This window comes from Schistocerca cancellata, chromosome 2, assembly GCF_023864275.1.
Source record: "Schistocerca cancellata isolate TAMUIC-IGC-003103 chromosome 2, iqSchCanc2.1, whole genome shotgun sequence".
Lineage (NCBI taxonomy): Eukaryota > Metazoa > Arthropoda > Insecta > Orthoptera > Acrididae > Schistocerca > Schistocerca cancellata.
This window is the reverse complement of record NC_064627.1, coordinates 847,888,537-847,915,778: the sequence shown is the minus strand read 5'-3', so window position 1 is coordinate 847,915,778 and position 27,242 is coordinate 847,888,537. Positions and strand designations below refer to the sequence as shown.

General features: G+C 43.6%; 1 protein-coding gene across 3 annotated transcripts in view; it reads left to right on the top strand.

The window, feature by feature from the left end:
- LOC126162769 (uncharacterized) overlaps positions 1-27,242 on the top strand; it is a 493,174-nt gene that overhangs the window by 278,791 nt on the left and 187,141 nt on the right. The window contains exon 2 of one of the 3 annotated variants that reach the window (XM_049919463.1): positions 11,161-11,275. The exons of the other annotated variants lie outside the window; for them this stretch is intronic. Coding sequence (XP_049775420.1) covers positions 11,161-11,220 — 60 coding nt within the window. The 3' untranslated portion in view covers positions 11,221-11,275. Of the gene's footprint in view, positions 1-11,160; positions 11,276-27,242 lie in introns of those variants that run through there. 3 annotated transcript variants of the gene reach the window in all.

Below are 27,242 nucleotides of genomic sequence, written 5' to 3'. Positions count from 1 at the left end.
ATGCAGTCTTTAATGCCAATCTCAACGACACACTCTCTCTCTCTCTCTCTCTCTCTCTCTCTCTCTCCCTCTTTTCAGATTCTTACCGAGCAAGGTGCCGCATCTATCGGGATTCATGTTCTTTGTTTATGTTTTGGTACTATAACTGTCTTCGAATTGTTTTAATAGGAAAGTTATCGCAACAAAATAATGTAAGCAGTTTTTTATTTCAGTTTATTGGCTTTCGGGTCGTGATCATTCAGCTGTCTCAGCAATGGGAACACGATACGACAGCGTACTGCAGACGGTGTGAACGTAAGGACGAAACAACAGCCAATTCCCCAGCGCAGGAAATCTCCACCCGGTCGGTAACATGAATGCAATTTAATCACGAAACACCATTTTCTAGAAATTATTTCAAGTTGACTTTTACCCAAACGGTGTTATGTTAACAAACATGTCTTCAGTTATAATGAATCGTCAAAAATGCAATTAAAATGTTTGATTAGATGTTGTCGACTTATGGAAGCGGGTGGATTTTTTGGCACATGTTACTACGTAGAATTTGTAATACGTGCTACTTTCAATGTTTAAATTAACGAAGCAGTTTATCTGGTGAATCATTCAGTGTAACGCAACTCGACATACGGTAGCACTCTTTCACCTTTTTAAATTACGAGCACTTCAGCTGTTCATAGATTTGATGACCGATTAATAAAGTAAGATGGTAGATTCTGGTTAAATCAAATGATAGGAAATTAGTGTCCTCTGGAAATATTCGACATTAAAAAAAATGAGAACGCTTTGAGCCTTGGAGTAGATTAGTGACCTTTATCTAAATAAACTGTAGAATTCGCAGTCTTCGTCGTGTTTTCATTTATTTTCTTCAGTATAATACTGAAAATTACAGTTAATTGGTCGAGAATCTCATGATTCAGTATTATCTACATCGGTTCTGGCTCGATACTCTTTTTCAGTAGCTCGTGAAATGAATAACGCCTTACGTACCTTCTAAATTCATTTTTCTGGATATTACTCTCAATGCGATTTAAAATACTCAAATTCCCGCCACACTGATGAAATTTCGTGCAGGTCTTTGCAAACCCTGGGCCGACTGCGGACTCGCAGTCGCAAACAGGCCTCAAGAAATTCGATTTTCTTCATAATTACGGGAATTGGAGGTTACTAACCGGCATTAATTTCTAAATGCAGTTCGATACAGCTCTGAAAAAAAAACTCGAAAAAATCACCTTTGAAGCTTATAAGATGTCCGAGAACTATTAAGTACATAATATTTTTGGCTGATCAACGAATTTACTGGTACGTGAATGTCAAGGTTGATATGATTATAGTTGTAAAGTAGATAGTTCGAATCGCTCGGAAATTTTCAAAATTTCACGGGAGGTTTTTATCGAGTGTGCAGCTGACAAGTAATAGTGGGTTCAGCGTAACACCGATTTCGAGATAATTTTATGTTTCTAGAAGAGGGAAAATTTGGCAATAGCCCAAGCTTGGAAACCTAGAAAAACCGAAATTAGGCTTTTCACATACGTATGTATGGTAGACTAACCCGTGACCGTCTTTTCTGGATGTAAATAAAAACACAACGTATCCTGTAAGAACTTCCAAGTTTTATTTATTTACAGTAAATGTATTCGCAATTCGAATATGAACCGGCATCGCCTGTATATTGGAACGACGATAGTTAAAATTTGTGCCGGGCTGGGGCTCTGACCCGGATCTCCCGCTTTTTATGCTAGCGGTCGCCTTAACCACTTCGGCTATCCGTGCAAGAATCATGGCCAGGCCCAGACTTCCATATGTCGTCTTCCTCATCTCATAACCTGCGCTCGTACGTTAGGTACATTCCCGTACAGAAAGGACATATTTAAGCCGAGGGCTTGGTTTAGCGAATAAATAAGAAATATTAGCGCCATACCTGCACGTCCGAAGAAACATGGGGTCGTACTTCTTAATAGCAAAGACACTTCTGTTTCTTATTCACGATTCGGAGGGTTTGCTCCATCGTCTATTGACAGTTTCGGTGTCTAGCTCAGGTGGGTTCCGACACAACAACGATGCCTGAAGATCTAGAATGTCAAATGTTTTTATTAAAGTATTTGATCACAATATCAATTCTTTAGACGATGAACGGTTTCAGTCCGTAATGACTATCCTCAGATCTACAATATACAAATATATAACCTAGTGAGCAGTGTGTCTTTCAACATAATACAGCAATACGTATCACAATATACTATCATACAACCAGGGAAATGTACAGAAAAAATACGGTAAAACGTACCTTTTTTACACCATGTCCTAAAGTGATAAGGCCATAATGGCATCGTCAAAACATATAAATATAATCAGCACAGCGTCGTCACAAAGATCTAAAATAAGGTTTGGAATAAGCCACATCGTCCACACAGTGATTAATGCAACTGGCTAATGAAATACGGTAGCTACCAGAAATCTGTTTGCCTACATCCTCCCTAGATGTCGCTACTGTCGGCTTAGATGCAGTCATCATTTACTCAAAAACATAATCTGATAAAAACACATTAGGTAAAATACTTGTAGCAGACTTTTAAAATTGATAACTATCATAGAAACCAATTGTGATACATTAAAAGACGAATACGTCACCCATATAAAATTATTAAAAGGAAATATATGAAGAGAATAGGTCCGCCCCTTTTTATGGTGAATTTACGGTCAACAGTTAATATACGTAATACACTGTGTTATGTTGAAAGACACACTGCTCACTAGGTGTATATATTTGTGTATTGTAGATCTGAGGATGGTCATTACGGACTGAAACCGGTCATTGTCCAAAGAATTGATATTGTGATCAAAGACTGGAATAAAAAACGTTTGACAGTATTGGATCACTGTTTGTATACACGACTATGTCGCAGTTGGTGGATCTAGAATGATTTATCGCTTTTGGATACAGAACGCTTTTGATGGATTACTAACAAGAAACATGAGGTCCAAAATATTTCTCCTTACTAATCAACGAAAAGCGTTCTTCAGGTAAAATAATAAACTTACAACAATAAACTTACAACAATGTGTATACTTCGACATGATTGGTTTACCGGGAGCAGTGCACTTCAGCTAAGCACCGGTACTGTCACCTGATGTGACAGCAAAGTGTCCGAAAGAGTCGTGAATACAAAAGAAAGAGAATACAGTTCCCCACAGCCGTTTAATGAACAAAGTAAGAGCATATGGACTATCAGACCAATTGTGTCATTGGATTGAAGAGCTCCTAGATAACAGAACGCAGCATGTCATTGTCAATGGAGAGAAGTCTTCCGAAGTAAGAGTGATTTCAGGTGTGCCGCAGGGGAGTGTCGTAGGACCGTTGCTATTCAGAATATACATAAATGACCGTGTGGATGACATCGGAAGTTCAATGAGGCTTTTGCGGATGATGCTGTGGCATATCGAGAGGTTGTAACAATGGAAAATTGTACTGAAATGCAGGAGGATCTGCAGCGAATTGACGCATGGTGCAGGGAATGGTAATTGAATCTCAATGTAGACAAGTGTAATGTGCTGCGAATGCATAGAAAGAAAGATCCCTTATCATTTAGCTACAGTATAGCAGGTCAGCAACTGGAATCAGTTAATTCCATAAATTATCTGGGAGTAGGCGTTAGGAGTGATTTAAAATGGGTTGATCATATAAAGTTGATCGTCGGTAAAGCGGATGCCAGACTGAGATTCATTGGAAGAATCCTAAGGAAATGCAATACGAAAACAAAGGAAGTAGGTTACAGTACGCTTGTTCGCCCACTGCTTGAATACTGCCCAGCAGTGTGGAATCCGTACCAGATAGGGAGAGCAGCGCTCTTCGTTACAGGATTATTTAGTAATCGAGAAAGCGTTACGGAGATGATAGATAAACTCCAGTGGAAGATTCTGCAGGAGAGACGCTCAGTAGCTCGGTACGGGCTTTTGTTGAAGTTTCGAGAACACACCTTCACCGAGGAGTCAAGCAGTAAATTGCTCCCTCCTACGTATATCTCGCGAAGAGACCATGAGGATAAAATCAGAGAGATTATAGCCAACGCAGAGGCATACCGACAATCCTTTCCACGAACAATACGAGGCTGGAATAGAAGGGAGAACCGATAGAGGTGCCCAAGGTACCCTCCGCCACACACCGTCGGGTGGCTTGCGGAGTATTGATGTAGATGTAGATGTAGAAATCTGGTCATTGGTCACGTTTTAAATATTGTGAATTAGTATTACTGAACGCGGGTGCTGATCACCCGTACTGCCACTCCAGCGTGTTCACAGCACCACCTCCTTAGAGGGCGCGCTTCATGCTCGGTGCCTGTCCGCCGGCAGAGTTCGCTTCACGCCTTAGTGGTGCTTCTTGGCGAAACGCGGCCTCGTGGCGGGCGTTTCTACGCGCGGCAGGTCCCTGGCGAGCGGCCGCGAGTGTACCTTCTCCCGGCAGCCGCTGCTGTAATAACACCGACCGGGCCCGCGGGCTGTGGGGAAGCGGCGAGCAGCTGCCCGCCGCCGCCGGTGTTTTTGCCTCGGCGGGGCGCGTGTTTGTTGTAGGCGCCGGGTCCGCCGGGGTCGGCAATAATTAGCGCCCAGCACGCACCTCCTCTCGCCGGCTGCCCAGGCGGCACCACGGCGGTGCAGCACCCGCCCACACCGTCATGCTCCTCAGTGGCGTCCGCTCCACGCGACCTTGATGACGAAACGAAGACGCCACTCTGGGCGCAGTCTAGCCTCTCGTGCTGCACGGGGCGAAGCCAAGACCAGTCTCCGCACCTCAAAGCTGCCCTTCTGCTAATGGCAGCGCGCGGTGGACAGTCGAAGTGGTAGCATTTGCAGCGGCGCGGTGCATTGCATCTCGACTCCCCTCGCCGTGAATCTCTTCTAACACGCACACCTCCTTGAAGTTACTCACATGCAGTTCTCAGCTGTAAAAAGCTATAGAAAAAACACCTGTTCACATCGTCGCACTAAAATTTTGTCTCTGCAAGGAACAGTTAAAAGTATTTATCAGTGTAATATTTCACTCTATTACGGTAAACTTGCATCTACATCTACATTCTGCAAATCACACTCAAGTGCCTGGCAGAGGGTTCATGGAACCACCTTCACAATTCTCTATTATTCCAATCTCCTATAGCGCGCGGAATGAATGAACACATATATCTTTCCGTACGAGTTCTGATTTCCCTAATTTTATCGTGGTGATCGTTCGGCCCTGTGTAGGTCGGTGTCAACAAAATATTTTCGCATTCGGAGGTGAAAGTTGGTGACTGGAATTTCGTGGAAGATTCCGTCGCAACGAAAAACGCCTTTCTTTTAGTGATTTCCAGCCCAAATCCTGTATCATTTCTGTGACACTCTTCCCCCATATTTCGCGATAATACAAAACGTGCTGCCTTCCTTTGAACTTTTTCGATGTACTCCGTCCGTCCTACCTGGGAAGGATCCCACACCGCGCAGCAGTATTCCAAAAGAGGACGGACAAGCGTAGTGTAGAGTGTCTCCTTAGTAGGTATGTTACATTTTCAAGTGTCCTGCCAATAAAACGCAGGCTTTGGTTAGCCTTCCCCACAACATTTTCTGTGTGTTTCTTCCAATTTAAATTGTTCCTAATTGTAACACCTAGGTATTAAGTTGAATTTGCGGCTTTTAGATTAGACTGATTTATCGTGTAACAGAAGTTCAACGAGTTCCTTTTAGCACTCATGTGGATGACCTCACACTTTTCGTTATTTAGGGTCAACTGCCACTTTTCGCACAATTCAGATGCATACACCCATAATTACCCTGCCTTAATCTGAGAAGTCCACGCCGGCCGTTGTGACTGAGCGGATCTAGTCGCTTCAGTCCGGAACCGCGCTGCTGCTGCGGTCGCAGGTTCGAATCCTGCCTCCGGCATGGATGTGTGTGATGTTCTTAGGTTAGTTAGGTTTAAGTAGTTCTAAGTCTAGGGGACTGATGACCTCAGATGTTAAGTCCCATAGTGCTTCTACCCATCTGAACCAACTGAGAAGTCCACGAGCACACATTATTCATAGCGGTAGCCAGTTTATGGTAGTTTCTGAATTATTCTTCACCGAAAGTTTACAAACGGATTTTTCTTTTAGAATTGCTGGCTCAAATGGTGCTACACTCATCTCACGTAACAAAATGTTAACGATCGCAAGTAATCAACACGCCACGCGGAATTTAGTTGTTTTAAACGTCACCAAAAGTTCTGAATTTCACCTCGTGCATTAACTCGAGCTCTCTTTCACACTTCACGGCGCTTATCAAACATTTTGGTACCGAAATAGCACAGTATTAATGATTTTCAGAAGAGCACACATCAGTAGGTCTGATCACCATGAGATCCATGCCCCGACTCTATTCTTCTCTCTTCACGAAAGAAGCTTCTAGTTCCCAAAATACGCGCGAATATGGTAATTTCTGATTGGCAGAGAGACATCACGCCCAATCGGAAAACAGTATCCAACCCGTTCAATCCCGGACATGTATACAGAACCAAACAAAATTCGTCTCTGAATCAGAACAGTAAATTGCCCTAAATAAATTAAGAAAAGCTACAAACATAAAATTAATTTTGTCTTGACAAAACTTTTTTTCCGAATTCATAATCTGATTTCCCCGGGCCGCGCGGGATTAGCCGAGCGGTCTGGGGCGCTGCAGTCTTGGACTGTGTGGCTGGTCCCGGCGGAGTTTCGAGTCCTCCCTCGGTCATGGGTGTGTGTGTTTGTCCTTAGGATAATTTAGGTTAATTAGAATGTAAGCTTAGGGACGATGACCTTAGCATTTAAGTCCCATAAGGTTTCACACACATTTGAACATCTTTTTTTCCCCGCTACCATAAACGATGGAAATAGTTTATAATAAGTTCCCCGGTACGAATGACTGATACAAACGTCATTCTCGAACATTCGTCATGTAGCCAATTACTTCACTATATAGTATAAAAACTTTACAAAAACAGTATTTCACATTCGCACCTTCTTTCACTCTCATAACCACACACAATTATAGTAGTAATTAATAAACAATTAGAAAATTAAACAAAAGCGGAAATAAAATTGACTGCAGCTCAAACGGTATACGTCAGCTAGTGACCTCTATCATATCGCTCAGAAACTGCACACACGACAGTCATCTGACGCCACCTGTCTTGCGCGTGACTCATACGGCACGTCTGTTCACTACGTAATATCCAATATGAATAGGGATGATGTGAGGCGCTACGCCCCACTGTTGGCTCAGTATCGTACTGCAACAAGAATGTCAACTTGGCACTATAGCTAAAAGGCGCCGTCCACATATCTTACAGGAGAAGTACGACAGCTCGAACGGTTAAAAACCGAGTTAAGTTATCGCAGTAGTTGCAATCATCTTGAGGTTGGAGCTCTTCTGTCCGTGTTTGTGTACAAATAGATCTGTTTTCGAAGGGGATCCGCCACGAGCAAAAAAAAATTTTATCTTTTCTTCCATTTCACAGGCATGTTTCGCTGAAGTTCCAGCATCATCAGTGGGCTTTTGTTTTCTTCCTATCAAACATAAAAAATGCTATTTGCTACTTGTTTATACACTGAGCTGACAAAAGGCATGAAGCAACAAGCAATCGCCAATTTAGTATTGGAGGAAAGTGTGTGTGAGCGGGAGGGGGAAGGGGAAGGGGGAGGGGGAGGTAAAAATTGCAGAGGGAGACAAGAGCATCAGATTCAAATGGATGTGAGTTTCGCGACTTATTCGGAGTCGAAGAGGCTTGCACAGGCTAGAGTAGCTCGTAGAGCTGCATAAAGCCATAATCTGACAGAAAACACCATTCTTGTAGAAACCCTCTTTATAATCTAAAATAGCCCTCAAAAAGGAGAACAACATAATAACTTTATAATCGCCGGTACACAGATTGAAGTGGGTGTTTGGGGGGGGGAGAGGGGGGGAGCTTGGGGTAGAGGCGGGAAGCGTGGGTGGAGAAAGGGTCGCAGACCACCCCCGCTGCCTTTGATTCTTGCCGACGTACTGGGAGGTCCCACGAGGCGGCGCCTTGCCTTCGTTTGGTGGTGTGATACGCATCTGACCCGTGTTCCAATTGTATCTGATCATCCCCTTTTCTCCTTACTGGAAGACGGCGTCGTTAAGTATTTAGATGTCTCATCTGCATACTAAATTTGACTGCTGGCCAGTTCTCGGAATTCACGGTGCCATAAATCGAAGTCAACTGATAAAGGCTTTGGGGTCAGTCATACGTCGGATTAGCAGGCGCTCTTCGTTTTGTCCGGCGTTGACGACAAATTCTTGAGAAGCGCTGAGCAGTCCCCTACATTCCGGCCGCAGACGTACGAGGCAGTCTCAGTGCCGATCCGCTTTCATTCGAATTTTCTACAGCATGGCGCAAGTAGGTGTTTACGCAAGTACGTAACGGTGCTTTATGTTGCTCTGGCGCCGTCTAGTATGCGCAGGGAATCATCGACAAGTGTTTTTAATTAATGTGTTCCACAAAATGGCGAATCACCAGCACAGATAGTCTTCGGACATTGTGGGCGCTACGCCAACATTCCATAGTATTTAGGAAGTGTCACTTTCCACTTTTGCAGATTCCATGTTATCGCGGAGAAAACCTGATTGCCTATATTGCATATCTCTGTGGGATGTGTAATTAAATGTAATATTGTCATCCACAGCTCCGCCATGCTACTGCGATGCCATCAGTTTATACATCCAGAGATTATTTTCGCACTACTGTTAGTACGCAAGTGTAAATAAGTCCGTAATCAATAAGAAGTCGTGAAGTATATTCCTAGTCGGTTGTAATACATATAGAGGAGATAGGGAGGGTGTCAAAACAAAAAAAAGCCTCCACTTTCTTCCACGAGAAATTTTTGGTGGACTAAAAAGAAACTACAAACTAATGCCTGCCGTTCAATCGTACGATAGCCATCTCTTTGTTGACATTGCAGAATGTGCTCAATGTGAGTAAAAACATGTACAAATGTGTGTGAAATCTTATGGGACTTAACTGCTAAGGTCATCAGTCCCTAAGCTTACACACTACTTAACCTAAATTATCCAAGGACAAACACAGACACCCATCCCCGAGGGAGGACTCGAACCTCCGCCGGGACCAGACGCACAGTCCATGCAACGCCTTAGACAGCCTTTTTTTCGATATAGTTCGTCACGTTTGGTCTGGACGGACGTCACAAAACATTCGTTCAAGTTGATCGTTGATTACTTGACTCAGTTTTTTTGTTACAGAGAGCACACAGCCCTCTGACCGAACACGCTGAGCTACCGAACCGCTCGGCTAATCCCGCGCGTCTGTGAGTACCATTTTTATGTGGTGCTCTGAAGCTTGTAAATTTCAAAAATAACACAGGGTGTCCGGGCTAGAGATATATTCAGGTCCTCACCGTTTCACGAACAGCTCTGACTCGTGTGGCACATGCGTCCCAGGGACAATGCACGCCTATCTCGACATGTTGGCGACCTATGCAGTTCCACAGACGCCTTCCAACCTCATTTTCCAGCAAGATGGATGCCCCCAAATTGTCATGGGGATCTTACCACATTTTTCTACGGGACGTTTCCTGAGCGTTGGATCGAATAGTGCTCACATTGCCTGGTCCCCTCCGTCTCCCGGTCTGACTCAAGTGGACTTAAATGCATGAGGGGTTTATCAAGGATATTGTTTACAGAACAGAGATTCGAGATCTGGTAGATTTCAGGCGATGGATGCAGGCCCAGTAAAGGCTGTAACACTTTTCATCTTAATGAACAGCCGGCCACTGTGGCCGAGCGGTTCTAGGCGCTTCAGTCCGGAACCGCGCTGGTGCTACGGTCGCGAGCCCGCATCTCGTGGTCGTGCGGTAGCGTTCTCGCTTCCCACGCCCGGGTTCCCGGGTTCGATTCCCGGCGGGGTCAGGGATTATCTCTGCCTCGTGATGGCTGGGTGTTGTGTGCTGTCCTTAGGTTAGTTAGGTTTAAGTAGTTCTAAGTTCTAGGGGACTGATGACCATAGATGTTAAGTCCCATAGTGCTCAGAGCCATTTGCTACTGTCGTAGGTTCGAATCCTGCCTCGGATATGAATGTGTCTGATGTCCTTAGGTTAGTTAGGTTGAAGTAGTTCTAAGTCTAGGGGACTGATGACCTCAGATGTTAAGTTCCATAGTTCCCAGAGCCATTTTTTGAACCATTTGATTCAAGACACTTAGGGTCTGCCATGTCGGGAAATTACGTCAAATTGATTTACCTAAGCTACACCGCATGCGCGTCGCGCGTAATTTTCAGTATTCTCACCCTCTCTTTGCACAAACTATTAGTCCTAGAGAAAAACTTCAATGTAATTTAGTTTTATACTGATACACGTTTCCGCTAGAAAGTGCGGTTTTCGAGTTATTCAAGAAAAACATATAAAAGTGATATTAAATATGTTATATCCTGGAAACCATTCAGAATAAGACGTATTTCCTGATGAAGTGTTTCAGTTCAAAGTCACTGTAACTATCACCCCTCAAAGCATGTATCTTTCCTCCTGACTCACCCTGCATTCTTCTATCCACAAACGTTTCTCTTCTGACATTAATTCCAAATTTTATGTTAACTGTGCGCACTTTTAATTGTTGCTGGCTGTTTGGTAGTGCTGCCTGAAGCCAAAATGAATAAATAAATAGAAGTAAAAAGAAAACAGTGCCTCGCGGCTGTCTGGTTGGGGTGGTTGGTGTGGTCCGGTCTGGGCGATGAATGGGAGAGGCGGAGGCGACCGGCGGAGCTGGCCTACGTCACGCGAGCGCCTGTGTGTGTGTGTGTGTGTGTGTGTGTGTGTGTGTGTGTGTGTGTGTGTGTGTGTGTATGTGTGTATGTGTTTTCTCGGCCTGTTTTTTGTCCCTGTCGCTGCAGTCCTTGGCCTCCTCTTGAGAGAGGCCCTTGTTTGTTATCTAGGGACTAATCGACGCGCTCGCACTCTGCATGTCCGGCTATCACCGCAGAGCTTCGGCAGCTGCATAGACAGCACTGACACACTGCATGAGAGAGGAAAATCTCTGCCACACCGTCTGCCTTCCTCCTCCTACCGATCCCCTGTTGTAGTCTGTTTGAAAACTAGAAACGGATATATGGCTTCGGAGTTCAGCTAACGATGCCTGTTTGTTCTGTTTCAGGTAAGACTGAATTGCGCTCAGTACTTTGATGGGTGCTACAAGGCGACAGAGGAAAGGTAAAGTACTGCCACAAAATATTTGTTGGGAAACAAATTGATATTTGTTTCCTTCAGCCCAGAGAAACGCATGCAAATTCCCATACCAGTAGGAAGTACGAGTGACGTTCAATGAGTAATAAAACACATTTTTTGTCTGAAAGCAGATTGACTTCATTCAGGATCCCAATACACCGTTTTATTCCCCACCCTTTTTTCTACAAAACCGTTGTTTTCAACATAATCTCCGTTCAATGCCACGGCCTTACGCTACCTTACTGTGAGGACCTGTATAAGAACATGCTTTGGTGATCAGTTTTCATTTAGGTTTGCTTCATTTTTAAAACATCTCGAAACTTAACAACTTCCAATTTCTCTCTCTCTCTCTCTCTCTCTCTCTCTCTCTCTCTCTCTCACTCTCTCTCTCTCTCTCAACCTCCCCCTCCCTCCCTCTCCTGCCGTTGTCACAGTTCTCCTACCTATTCTCCCTTCCCCTACTCCCCCGCTATAATGCATGAGCACACAAATTTTATTGACGATTAGGTGCCATAAGAAGTGTTACACGAGGGTTCTTCGGAAAGTGAGGTCCGATCGGGTGCGAAAGAGAAACCACACTGACAATCCGATGAATCTTTGCACGATGTGTTGGGCAGTGACTCTGGTATGCCTGTCGATCGCTTCAGGTCGCTCATTTCAGTTCTGAGCGCGCAATGGGCACCTAAAAATGCCTAGATACATAGCGTCTCCCGCCAAGTACGAGGGCCTGGTGAGCGATTTCGCCTGTCACGTGGCCCACACTACAGAACTGTCATGCGTTTTCTTCCTCTCAACAGTTCTCGGCCACACTGTGCAGGGACAATGAAGATATTCCTACAGCGTTTTCCATGGGCAGTGTTTGATCACCCAAAATACGCTCTTAATTGGGTGCCTCTGAGTTTCATCCCTGCTCATACGAACTATGACTACGACTATGAAGACAACCTTTTGGCACAGACAACAGTCTGTATACCAGCGTAGAGATCTGGAAGAAAGCACAGATGGCTGCTTTCTATAACGAGGGTACTGGAAAGTTAGTTCCACGCTACAACAAATGCCTTAGTCGGAGCGACGACTATGTAGAGAAGTAGGAAGGTGCAACTCAATGTTCCAAATGAAACATTTTTGGTTTTCAGAGTGGTTTCCATTTCGCAACCTGTCGGACCTTACTTCCCGAATAGCCCTCGTACGTGATAGTAAAATAATATTGGTAGGACAGGTTAACGCATACAAAGACATGTTCATGTTAACACTTGTCTCGGTGACACAAGTTTACGGTTTACATGTTAACATATCGTTCCAAGATTTTTTAAAAAAATCTATTTTTCACATCAATTTGAAAATTATACTTGCTGTCGAAACTAGTACTCAGTGATGCACTATTCACTAAAAGCAGTGAATAGTGGTAACAGGGATTTCTTCATTAATGAAATGAGTCCTACCCTCGCAACTACTCGTAAAACTAGGTTTATTTTTTCAGTCATTTTTAAGTAAAAACTCGTCTCTGAAACTGGTGCTGTCCAGAAGAAATGATTTTGGATTCGATCTGAAGCGTGCTTTACTGTCTGTCAGATGTTTAATGTTTTGAGCAAATGAACAAAAATGTCTGTTGACGCATATTGAACTCCTTTTCTGAGTCCTTGGCAGCATTAATAATGAGTAATAGTTGACATTTTTTTCTACTAGTGTTGTAGTTATGACTTTGACGAATTTTGGTATCGATGAGTTATGTCCAGGTTACTGCCTGTCGTTAACAGACTGGCGCTGATCTTCGACGCACAGTTCTGATCACCGTAAAAATGCGTAGCAGGAGATATTTTTTGCTGTGCCTTATTTTAACGTTTTTCCCATTTTATTCACAGATGAAGAATGTAAGTATGTGATTTATGAAATACCTCTGTGAGAGATGTTGTTTCCGTAATTTTATCTACATAACCTCTACGAGATACGTAATACATTCTCTTTCAAATTTTAAAGGTGGCAGGGATAAAATAGAGGAAGCGAAAGGCTATTTACAATTTGTACAGACACGGAATGGCAGTTGCAAGAGTCGAGGGGCGTAAAAAGGAAGCAGTGGTTGAGAAGGGAGTGAGACAGGTTTGTAGCCTATCCCCGATGTTATTCAATCTGTATATTGAGCAAGCAGTAGAGGAAACAAAAGAAAAAGTTGGAGCAGGAAACTTTGAGGTTTGCCGACGACATTGTAATTCTGTCAGATACAGCAATGGACTTGGAAGAGCCATTGAATGGAATGGACGGTGTCTTGAAAGGACGATATAAGATGAACATCAACAAAAACAAAACGAGCATAATGGAATATAGTCGAATTAAATCAGGTGATGCTGAGGGAATTAGATTAGGAAATGAGACACTGAAAGTAGTCGATGAGGTGTGCTATTTGGGAAGCAAACTAACCGATGATGGTCGAAGTCGGGAGGACATAACATGTAGATTGGCAATGGCAAGAAAAGCGTTTCTGAAGAACAGAAACTTGTTACGTCGAGTATAGATTTAAGTGTCAGGAAGTCCTTTCTGAAGGTAGTTGTACAGGGTGTAGCCATGTATGGGAGTGAAATATTGACTATAAGCACTTGATACAAGAAGAGAATAGAAGCTTTGGAAATGTGGTGTTACAGAAGAATGCTGAAAATTAGATGGCTAGATCACACAGCTAGTGAGGTGGTACTGAACAGAACTGGGGAGAACAGAAATTTGTGGTACAACCTGAATAGAAGGGATCAGTTGGTAGAAGACATTCTGAGGCATCAAGGGATCGCCAATTTGGTACTGGAGGGAAACGTGGAGGGTAAAAATCGCAGAGGGAGACCAAGAGATGAATACGCTAAACAGATTCAGAAGGATGTAGGTTACAGGAATTAGTCGGAGATGAAGAGGCTTGCACAGGATAAAGTAGAATGGAGAGCTGCATCAAACGAGTCTGTGGACTGAAGATAACAACAACAACAACAACAACAACAGCGGGAAGAAGCATAGGCGCTGTTTGTGACTTGGCACACACACAAAGCTTCTAGCAATATGTTCGCTATCACGGCTGAAGTGTCAGCTTGTTTAAATTTTTCAACTCTTCCATTAATTCTTTCGCCTCTTTGACAAGCATGTAACTATTTGCATCTCCTTCCTTTGTGCTCTCTTCATGTCTCCTGTTAATCATACCTGATAATACTCCTGTACACTTGTTTGGTATGGAGGTATAGGGCGTACAAGCCGTTTACCTTACGCGATCTCTTTTCTAGGAAAGCTGCAATTTCCTAGTATCCAATCAATGAATCGTAGCTGGCTATTTGCTTTATGAACTATCTAGCGGATGTAGTCGTTCCACGTCATGTCGCAACACATTTCTATTCCCAGATATGTGTGACTCATTAATCTGTTAGTCACAGAATACTATGCATTTCGTTTCTCTGTTTTTAAAGAGAGGTAGACGAAAGTTTTCCTACAAGGATGTTTTGTGGATGTTCAGCTGATTATTACTGAAGTTTTACCGGATAGAATTTTCTTATACGCGTTTACTTCATTCGGGAAAACCCTGAGATTGCAACTAATGCGATTCGCTTACGCCTAAATATTTCTTGACTTCTGCCTACATAAGGAGAAATGACCATAGCTATAAAATAAGGGAAATCAAAGCTCGCCCGGAAAGATTTAGGTGTTCATTTTCCCCCATGTGCTGTTTGAGAGAGGAGCGGCCGAGAAACAGTCTGAAAGTGGTTGTGTGAAATCTCTGCCAAACATATAGGTGTGAATTGCAAAGTAATAATGCAGATACAGATGTAAACTTCAGTTGATGATTCTCTATCCTAGATGTGTTACCTTGTGCCTCCCGAAAAACTTTTTATCCCGTCTCAAACCTGATTAGATTTCGCGTAGGAACGCATTTTATGTAAAATTCATCGACGTGCTACTCGGTCAAAAGCCTTGTGGAAGTCTGTAAACACCGAGTAAACGTCGTCTCCACTATCCATTGCACTGAAGTCTTTCTCGGGTAACTGGATCCTGTGTCCCGAAAACATTTCGCACACTGTACCGTGTACAGAAACGCTTGATTTTTGACTAGCTGTATCTGGTCACACGTTACTACGACTCAGTCTGGTTAAATGGAAAAGAAAGAAAAGAGAAAGCACCTATTTCTAATATGTAATGAAATTATACATCATAATCTCCTTCTCAGTTTCTATCTCTGTCCATCTCCTCCTCCACCCCTGCTGTCCAACGCCTCCCCTTTCCTCTCTATACCTTCATTTTCTCCCACCCCTCCTACCATTTCCCCAGCCTCCTCACCCTCTTTGACTTCAAGCGTTGTCTCGTGTAATTGCAAATTTAGTTTCTATAGAAATATTACGATTATAAAACGGTAAGCAAGAAACACAACTTTCCTGAATTCATAGTACACAAATAAGAAAACAAAACAGCACATTGCTGTGTAAACAACTTATGTTCAGCATATGCAACCTATATCCTCAATTATTTTTTGGGTGTATTGAAATCTCTCACTACCCTCATAGTTTTGGCCGTCTACGGTTCCCTCACGCATACGGAAGTTACCCTGTGGTCTCTGAAAACGAGTCTTAAATACTGAGGTGACAAAAGTCATGGGATAGCGATGTGTACACATATAGATGGCGGCGGTAGTTTCGCGTACAAGATGTATAAAAGAGCAGTAAATTGGCAGGGCTGCCATTTGTACTCAGGTGATTCATGTGATAATGTTTCTCATGTGATTATGGCCGCACGAAAGGGAATTAACAGACTTTCAGCACGGAGTAATAGCTGGAGCTAGAGGCATCGGACATTCCGTTTCGCGAAACTGTTAGGGAATTCAGTACTGCGAGGTCCATAGTGTCACGAGTGTGCCGAGAATATCAAATTCCAGGAATTATCTCGTACAATGTAGAATTCATTTAACGACAGAGATCAGCTGCGTTTGCGTAACATTGTCAGTGCTAACAGACAAGCACCACCGCGTGAAATAACCACAGAAATCTGTGGGCCGTACGACGAACGTATCTGTTAGGAGAGTACATTGAAACTTGAAGTTAATGGATTGTGGTAGGAGATGATGGAAGTGCTTCTGCTAACAGCACGACATCGCCTGCAGCGCCTTCTCTGGGTTCGTGACCTTATTGATTGGACCCTAGACGACTGGAAAACCGTGGTCTGGTCAGAAGAGTCGCGATTTCAGTTTGCAATAACACATGGTAGGGTTCGAGTGTGGCGCAGACGCCATGGAACCAAGTTGCCAAGAAGGTGCTCTACAAGGTTGTGGTGGCTCCATGATGGCGCGGGCTCTGTTTACAAGGAATGAACAGAGTCCTCTGGTCCAACTGAACGTAACATTGACTGGAAATTGTTATATTCGGCCACTTGGAGACCATTTGCTGCCATTCATGGACTTAATGTTCCCAAACAACACTGGAATTTTGATGGACAACATTGCGCCATGTGAAGTTCTTTGCGATTCCTTTGTAAAGAACATTCTGGACAGTTCGAGCGAATGATTTGGCCACCCAGAATGCCCGACATGAATCCCGTCGAACGTTTATAGGACATAACCGACAGGTCAGTTAGTGTACAAAATTCTGCACCGGCAACACTTTAATAGTTATGGGTGGCTCCTGAGGCAGCTTGGCTCAGTAGTTCTGCAGAGGACTACCAACGGTTTGTTGAGTCCATGCCACGTCCAGATGCTGCAAAAGGAAGTCCGACACGAGTTAGGTGATATCCCATGACTTTCGGTACCGCACTGTAATCCTTTTCATTTTTCGTGTCAGTATACGCTATATCTTTCCTCGCCGATCCGGCGGAACACGATCTCATTTGTTATTAGTCAACTTAATTTTCAATTTCTAGAGGACCAGGTCTCAAACGCTTCGATTCTTTTCGTTTGTGGTTTTCCACAGTGCATTACTCGCTTCCATACAATACGCTGCTCCAAACGAACGTTATTTGACATTTCTTCCTAAACGTAAGGCCTCATTGCTGTTGCCTTCGTTGGGTTTTCTTTAAATCATTAGTATGTGCTCTGAGAATGTTCCTACCATTCAGCAGGTCCTGTAGTTATTCTTCAGTTCCACTGACGATAGAATTGTCACTGAAGAGCTCCTCATTGGTATCGTTTCCACTAGAATTTCAATCTTTCTTTCATTTCTGTCATTGCCTCTTCAGTGTATAGATGGAACAGCAGGGGCGACACACCACATCCGTGTGTCATCCCCCTTGTAATCCGAGCGCTTCGTTCTTGTTCTTCGATTCTAAATTTTCCCCTTTTGTTGTTGTACATAATGTATGTCTAAAAGGAAATGTCGTGACTGACTGACTCTCATCGCCCAGCCCAAACCGCTAAGGATAGAAACTTGAAATTTGTAGAGGACGTTGATTTTTACCCTGTTGGCATAGTTTAAGAAGGGATTTTTGGAAATTCCACCCATAACAGGGTGAAATAGGCAATAAAAACTTTTATGGAAATAGTTCGTTATATTAAAACATTTTTGAAGTTAAACCTATCAAAACTTGTATCCGACTTCGCGGTTAGAGTTAAAGAAACAATTCTTAGGGGATGAAAATTTCGTTCTAAACATCGCCTCAGTAACTCAAAAGGCAGGCTTAACAGAAACCTCCGACTTCAGCTACGGGAATCGCTTTTATCTCAGAAGTACATTCGGAAAATACCATGCTTACCTTAATTATCATGAAAAATTTAGAAAGTGTTGCAGTTTGTGGACTAAATCAAATAAATCTATTAGACAGTCACCACAAGAAACCTGCTTTGTTAGAAATGCATAGAAAAAGAAACGACTTTTTTAATACAATAATTTTTCAATAGACCTAATAGTTGTTTATAAAATTATTTCTGTTGTAAGTACTATTGAAACGCTAACGAAGCAACGGCGTTAAGCTAAAACTCCATGTTAGCCGACTTTCCCTACGGCTTCTCTCACAGCTAAATCATTTTGGCACAGATTTCTCGCACTCGACTAGTGCAACGCAATATATAAGGAATAAGACTGGACCTAAAATTGAACCTTATGGAACTCTTCGTAATTTCTTCCCAGTCACTAAAATTTTCTTTTTCTAACATAGCTTACATTTTTAAGCAAATTTTTTGTGATAAGTTCTTTAAATACGATTTAAACCAGGCAACGCACTCGGACATCCACGAGAAACGAAAGCCGCACGGGACTGGACAGTTTGCAGCAGGGGTCAGAGACAGGAGCAGTCAGCCTGCTGCGCGCGTATATAGGCCAGGCAGGCAACGGCGGGGGCGGCGTTGGGCAGGCCCCTGCGTGGGCGGCGCTGCCGCTCCGCTCGGCAAACACCGTAAAGCCCGCTGCTTTATGCGTCCGCGGACACCTGCAGCTTGCGAAACCGCCGGGGCAGCCAGCCGTCCGCGCAAGTAGAATGCGGGGCCAGGGTCTCGGTCGCGAGAGAGTCGAAAAACTTTTATGGAACTGATGGCTCGGCGTCACTGGTTTAAATCGTATTTAAGAAACAGATTACAAAGAAGTGTGCTGAATAATGCAAACTATGATGGAAGGAGAAAATTTTAGTGTTTGCGGAGAAATCATGAAGGGAGTCCCATAAGGTTCAATTTTACGTCCAGTCGTACTCTGTATGTGTGTGACTGATCTACCATTTACCATACTGATACTTTTTTGCAGACTATACTAGTGTCATAACAAATCTCACTGGAGTGACAGCAGGAGAGAATGATGTTCTCCAAAGGGGTATCAAGTGGTTATTTGAAAATGGACTCACCTTAAGTTTTGAGAAAACAGGTTATATTCAGTTCTGTACAGAAAATATTGATACCAACAATGGACAGAAGTCACTAAACAGCGTAGAATGCTCGAAATTTTGGAAAAGCATATTCTGCGTGTTTCAATTTAATAACGTCTTACAAAGTAATGAGATATTTAAGAACTGTCAAACGTTGGTTAGGAGAGATCACATAAAAAATGATGTCCGGGCAGGTCTCGGAATTTATGATTTAAAAGAGAAGATTGAAGGCTACGTGGAAGATGGGAAACAAAACCTTAGGTGAATGGATGAAGACAGAATTCCATTCGTTGCAAAGAAGTACGAACCCTCAGGAAGAAGAGGTGTGGGAGTGCAGAAGAAGAAAGATTTTCTAGGATAACTCACCATTTAGAAAGAAAGTATCAACTGCAATAAGAATAATATGTGGTGTTCACTCACACTCATCTTAAGAGTATTTCATCAAAGAGTTGCGAATTTTTAACTGCACCGTCAAAATCCATATATTCGCTAATGAAATTCATCATAAATAATCCATCGCAGTTTGAGAAGAATAGTGGTGTGCACATCTACAACACTAGAGGAAAGATGACGTATGTTACCCATTATTGAAGCTGTCATTGACTTAGAAAGGAGCTAAATATTCAGCAAGAAAACAAGTTTTCATCATTTGACAAATAACATAAAATCTGTAACAGATAGCGAAGCAAGTTAAAATTCTAATCTAAAACCCTTTCTGTTGGACAACTCTATTTCATGGACGAATTTTTGTGTAAAGAGTGGTAGGCTGTGAAAAACCCTAGTTTTTAAGTGCATTTATATGAGCAGGACTAAAAAATGTTTTCATTAATGTTAACACTAATATTGAATACTTATTCTGTAAATTGACTCGTTCCGCATCGTTTCGTTAAGGGAATAGTTCAGATTGTTCATCGAATATGTGTGCGTGTGCGTTCGCGCAACTACACACAGCCTCTTGCGTCTGGATTTTTATTGTCAAAACACTGTTTTGAATCTTGTTAATTTAACCCAGTGCACTATCTGTCAAACCATCAACGCAGTTGAATCTGTAAACCGAATTCATAGGAAGGCACAATGAGAATACGTTATCATTTTTACACATAGGATACCTTTTATAGCTAATATCTGATCAGGGCTGAAAAAGCCGAAAGTACTTCTGCAGCTTATATAAAGCTGCAATTTTGGTAAAACATCAAGAAACCAGATTAGCTCCATTTCAAGCAGGGCGGTCATGTGCAATAAAATACTTCAAAAATACCATTTGTCTTAGCCAGTAAGTGGCAGCTCACGTCTAAATAACAGCAAATAAAAAATTGGAAAGAAACAGATTCGTTGCGACCCCGCCTAACATCCGTTTATTTAATCTTTCTCGTGAACGATGTTGCAGTGGTTCACTTTAATTTTCACTTTCTTCTGTCACAGTCAACTAAATAACAGGAATAGTTTTCAGATTTTCAGAAGAAGGCCTCGCCAATGCTGTATTTCTTTGAATTACATTTGCTTTGACATTATGCTGAAGTGATGTACTAAACGCTAATGTAAGGAAATTATTATTGTACTAAAGCATTTAATATATTTTATTGTCATAATTGTTAACTATCGTAGGTTCAAATGATTCAAATGGCTCTGAGCACTATGGGACTTAACTTTTGAGGTCATCAGTCCCCTAGAACTTAGAACTACTTAAACCTAACCAACCTAAGGACATCACACACATCCATGCACGAGGCAGGATTCGAACCTGCGACCGCAGTGGTCGCGCGGTTCCAGACTGAAGCGCCTAGAACCGCTCGGCCGCCCCGGCCAGCAACTATCGTAGGTATCTGTTGTTCGCTAATAGTATGTGTGACAACTTATACAAAGTCATTTAAAAATTAGTGTCACATACTCCTACAGAAGGTAGTTTTGGCCAAAACCAGAAAAAAAGTTCCTATAATTATACGGGCAGAATAGAATAGCTGTTGAGATATCGACCGTCTTACTTGTGACAAGTAATGTATGATGTTAGGTGGTGCAGACCGCCGCATGTGAAGCAAACCGAATGAAGTTAGGTTATAACCCTGAAACGTTTCTGAGAGGTGTAACTTACGTGGAGAAGCCTCAGCAGCTGAGCAGTTCGTGGCTGTTTCGATCGTTTTTATTACGCGATTACGTCGCTTGCAGCTGATACCACATCTCATCAATGCTGCCGTGGTAAGCATTGTCGCGCTGCCTCTGCTTTTGTGTTCGTTTCCATAAATTTTCATGGCTAACCACATTTCGTTCTCATTATTTACCGCCAAGAGTTCGTTTCAGTTTTCCAAAAACAAGTCTCTTCGGATTGGCCGAGTTACCATTTCTGTGTTACAGTTTACCTGTGTATTTTTATTCCCCAACAGCAAAATTGCTGCATCACAGGTAATACAGAATTGTGGGCTGGTTTCGTTCCAATTCTATAACAAGACTAACTCGTATTTATTCTGTTTTAGGCGAAGAATACACTTTGATCTATTTAAAATTGCTGTCTGTGATGGGTGTATAGTTTTCTCCCTGTCCCCTTCATTCCTCGTGTTATTAATTCTGGCAATTGAAACACTTGCGTTAAGGGAATTTGTCTGATGTCTCCACCGTCAGCGAACAGAAGATAGGCTGGTGAGAATTGCTTTGCTCCTAATAGGGAAACGGTGAGAGAGACTATAGCTGACTCTGATTTATTGAACATTTCCTTTAAAAAGTGCGTGGTTCACTGCGAAGAATGGCTGAAGGATGTGTCAAAATGCGTGTTAACCACATGCACCACTGCCTTTAGTTACTTCTACGTAACAGAGGATGAGAATGAGTGGACAGATTGGTCCCTATCTCAAAAGGCATTAGTTTCAGGACATCGCATTATAGTAGCTTTTCTCCTAGTTTCGACCAATACTACCTCTTGTAGGAATATGCCGGGTGTAATAGGATTAGTACAGGTATTTCTATTGGTGACTGAGGACAGTATACTGAAAAATCTTACATCAGTATTTGCGACATTTGCAGACTAATAATTTTAGCCATTACGTGTCGTATGTTTTTAAGTTGGTTAATACCTCCAAATAAGTGGGCACGAGCAAGCCATTAACACTTATTTGCCCCTGGCAGCATGTCAGGTGTGGAACTGTGGACACGTGATCGCAGCACGGTTGATCTATCCTGACAGGCTTAGTCCACTTACAAGGGAAACTTCCTGTCGCACCCCCGTTAAATTTAGTGGTAAGATGGCTCAGAAACTGAACACAGAAGAAGGGTGAAAACAGGAATGTGTACTGAGCTGTCAAAAAAAAAAAAAAAAAAAATCCAGAACGGCCGAAGCGTAATAAGTTTAATACTGAGCAAAGATAGACTACCGCGGCGTCGCGGTTAAGTGGTCATGGTGTTGGACTGTGAGGCGGACTAGTCGTGTTAAAAGTTCCCTTCGTGACATTTACTTTTATTTTATTATTCTTTTCGCAACATTTTGAACTATCTGTCGCACCATTGTACCGTTTGTTTTCTTTCCGTAGTCTTGGTAGGGTCATACTATACATTGGTTATAAAATGCGAGTCATGTGGTAAGAATACGTTCCGTCGCAAGTAAACTTGATGACTAGTGAGCGCAGGCGGGAGACCTCACAGACGTCTCATAGAAATGAAAACAACAGATAAACGGTTGCGAACTATGTTACAGCGTAGGAATTAAAGAGTCAAAACTTCCGAAACGGAACGCAACTTCAAAAACTTTAAAAACACATCTTTTGACAGATCAGAGCCGGCCGTTGTGGCCGAGCGGTTCTAGGCGCTTCAGTCCTGCTACGGTCGCAGGTTCGAATCCTGCATCGGGCTTGGATGTGTGTGATGTACTTAGGTTAGTTAGATTTAAGTAGTTCTAAGTCTAGGGGACTGATGACCCCAGAAGTTGTCCCATAGTGTTTAGTCGTTTGAACCATTTGACAGAGCACTGGGGAACTGTGTGGCTGTGAAACTGTTGCATTCATTTGTTGCAGTTTATGTGACAAACTATTTTGTTTTCATCATTTCCTTGGTAGTGATCACATTCACATTGTTCCGAACTCCAGTATCGGACAAGGAGGATGTCTCACTTACTCATCAGTCGTACAAACTAGGTGCGTCGACAAGAGATTCCTATCATATAACACACGTACTGTCACTAATGCCGTGTATGACACACCGGACGTGATTTCCGGTGGAGGATTCGGGTAACTTGCCGCCGTGTCATCAAACGTTTGTGGTTCCCATTCGAAAACCACTTCCTTTCGGCTGCTTATAGAGTAATTGCGCAGAATCAACTGTCAGTATAAGTCCCTTCCATACACCTCGCTGTTGTAAACACCACGACACAGACCCAAATTTGAATAAAGCGAAAAAAAGAAAGCCAGAATGAGATTTTCACTTTGAAGCGGAGTGTGCGTTGAAATGAAACTTCCTGGCAGATTAAAACTGTGTGCCGGACCGAGACTCGACCTCGGGACCTTTGTCTTTCGCGGGCAAGTGCTCTACCAACTGAGGTATCCAAGCATGACTCACGCCCCGTCCTCAGTTGGTAGAGCACACGCCCGCGAAAGGCAAAGGTTCCGAGTTCGAGTCTCGGTCTGGCACACAGTTTTAATCTGCCAGGAAGTTTCGAAAAAAAGAAAGTTTGCCACGAGAAAGGTTTGAACACGGCTCGCCCGCTTGGTAGTCCAACACCGTAACCACTAAAGCACGACGCCATTGCTTTTGCAGACTGCTCTATATTGCACTTCTTCTCCTTGGGCCGTAGATTGTTCCTAATTTTCTTTTTTTTTCCTTTTTTTTTCACAGTCAAGTACACCTCCTTCCTGTTTTCATGCTAGATATGTATTCAGTTTTTGCCAGGCTGTCCATTGGGCCCTCTTACCATTAAATCTGAAGGCGGTGTGGTGGGGAGTTACTTTTGTTAGTGGTGCAGTGCGACAGCGCAGAAAACATCAAATCGTAAAGTTTGTGGGAAGACTGACGTGGAGAAAAACCACCAACACACTGATGGGTGTACATATAAAAGTATCTGCACTTATACCCGTTACACCCAGTATGTGGGGGGGGGGGGGGGGGAGAGAGTAGACAGTAACGAAGATTACCGCCTTGTCGCCCCCACAGAGATACGATCGCCCGTGCCGAGGCTCTGGTCACAGGTCAGTGCCGACCCAATACGGGGAGAGAATCCATCACCGCAGCCAGGGTAACGACCTGTTGCACACAGGTGAACCAGCCGCCAAGCCGGCGCCTGGCGCGCGCGTTCCGCTTCATTACGACAGGGTCAGAACCCGGGACCGTCAGCTGCGAGGCCCACCAGCATGCCGCAGCACGTCCCTCCCACCTGTCTCTAAGCCGCTCACCACCTGCCGTTGCGGGCAGGAGCAACGTCTCATTGTGTGTGATCTATAGCTCCACCTGCGCGCTGCTGTTGCAGCTGTTTTTCCGTGACTGGCGAATCAAGGAACGCTAATATTATAACAGCCAAACCAAAGGAGGAAGAGACTGCATGTACACATTGTCAGTTCAGCAGTTCTCAGCAGCACCCATATTTCCTTTGTGTGGAGATACTTTTACAAGCTAAGAACCTTTCTCTTTTGTATACTAGTATGGATGCCACGCATCTTCAGAATGTTATTACTATCATTCCTTGTCAAGTGACTACCCATACAGCCGTCTGTAGCAATGAAACCGAGTGAGAACTCCCTCTCTCTCTCTCTCTCTCTCTCTCTCTCTCTCTCTCTCTGTCTGTGCGGCCAGCCACAAACTCTCCTCTTCTGTCAACCTCTTCACCTCAGATCCAATATCTGCCTTCCGACACACTTTTTCCCTTTAGAGTTCCCCCTAGTACCATGGAAGTTATTCCCCGATATCTTAACAGGTCCTATCGTCTTTTACTTGTCAGTGTCTCCCATACGTGACAAATGTTAATAATCGAAGCCTTGGAGCAATCCACCTACCTCCAGAAAAATTTCCATATCCAACCACTGGTGTAGAGAAACAACTGAAGGAGTTGAAAATTCCAATTCGATTTTTCAAAGAGTACTCTACTGCAATGGCCTCGTACCTGATTTGCATTTATCGCGAATCTCTCGCCCAACACGAAGTTCCAAGCGACTGGAAAAAAGCGCAGATGACTCTTGCGTATAAGAAGGACAAAAGAATGGACCTGAAAAATTACAGACCAGTAACCGTAACATCGGTTTACTGTAGAATCGTTGAACATATTTTCAGGTCGACTATAATAAATTTTCTTGAGGCTGAGAAGCTTATGTCCACGAATCAGCATGGTTTTAGAAAGCATCGCTCGTGCCAAGTTCAGCTTTCCCTTTCTCACATGATATACTGCGAACTACGGATGAAGCGCAACAGTCAGATTCCATCTTTCTAGGTTTCCGGAAAGCGTTTGACATGGATCCCCACTGCAGGCTGTTAAAGAAGGTACGAGCGTATGTAGTAGGTTCACAGATATGTGAGTGGCTCGAAGACTTCTTGTCTTAAAACGCAGTATAGGGATCCGTACCAGGTCGGATTAAAGGAAGACATCGAAGGCATTAGGAGTCATGCTGGTAGATTTCTTACTGGTAGATTCGAACATCACGCAGGTGTTACGTAGATGCATCGGGAACTCAAATGGAATCCGTGGAACGAAGACGATATTCTTTTAGAGGAACACTATTGAGAAAATTTATAGAAGCGGCATTTGAAGGTGCCTGCAGAACTCTTCTGCTTCCTCCAACGTACATTGCGCGTAAGACCACAAAGATAAGTTACCAGAAATTCGGGCTCTTACCCAGGCGTAAAGCCAATCGTCTTTCGCTCTTTCTGTTTGCGACTGGAACAGGAAAGAAAATGACTAGTAGTGTTACGGGGTACACTCCGCCAAGCGTCGTGCGGTGGATAGCGGAGTACCAGTGTAGATGTAGAAATAGAAACTGAGCGCTACACACAGACGTCACACTGGCTCCAAACGGTTGATAGTATCTCCTCCATAAAAAAAACGGAAAAAACATAAAACTAAAAGGGAAATAACACAAGTTTACGCTGGAACTAATGGAATTGATTATTATCGTTAAGACCTCGCCAAGTCGGCCTCGCTGTTATCGTGCGGCTAGCTGCTGTCTCCACGTCAAGTCGCTCCCTTTCTCACAAAAGCCAGAAAACAACTTTCTTGGTCACTGAAGTTCATTCAGTGCCGATTTCATACGCGCAACACTTAAAATTCAGCGCCACTCTGCAGGACGCACTATTCTCGACCTACTCTCACGAGAGCTGCGGGCTGGCTCCTGAGTTCGCGAACTCAAAAATCGCTGCGCAAAGTTATTTTAACAAGTAGACCTCTCGCCAATCAGTCTCCAGGGCAGAAAGTTGGCACTTCAATTGGCCGTTTCCCGGTAACGCTAATACACGGGCCAGTCTCATCGCCCATGTTAGACGTCAGCGTGCACTAATCTCACACAGGCCGCAGGTGACAGCACTAGCGGCGGAGGGTATTTACAGCGAGTCAGGGGGACATGGAAAACAGCTCAGTCGTCGTAATGCGGAAAGGAGAGATTTAAAAGCATTTCCTAAATGGCTAAGTCTGTAAACTGTTTGCGTGCTGCCGTGTTTCAAGTATACCGTGCATGGCGCTATCCAAAACCGGCTGCCGAGGCTACTGTTTTACAACACGGGCCGTAGATGACAGGAGTGGTAGACGGCTGCCGAAAAATCTACAGCCGGCCGTGGTGGCCGAGCGGTTCTAGGCGCTTCAGTCCGGAACCACGCGAATGCTACAGTCGAGGGTTAGAATCCTGCCTCTGGAATGGATGTGTGTGATGTTTTTAGGTTAGTTAGGTTTAAGTAGTTCTAAGTTCTAGGGCACTGATGACCTCATATGTTAAGTCCCACAGTGTTCAGAGCCATTTGAACCATTTGAAAAAGTGTAATGGCGAATAGACGTGCAATGCAGAGCAGCTGACGGCCCAGATGAACCAAGGGATTACCAACAGTGTCTCCTGAACGACCTTTAAGCAAACGTTGCTGCGTATGGGACTCTGTAGCAGGCGTCTTTAACATGCACCGACGCTGACTGTTCATCGGCCGCGAAGGCTGGGATTTGTAGGGCAGTATCGCAAATGGACGTCCACTGACTGGCGACAGGTGGCCATTTCAGATGAATCACGTTTTATGCTCCATCGGAAAGATCGCCGCTGGCGTGTACGGCGTGAAACG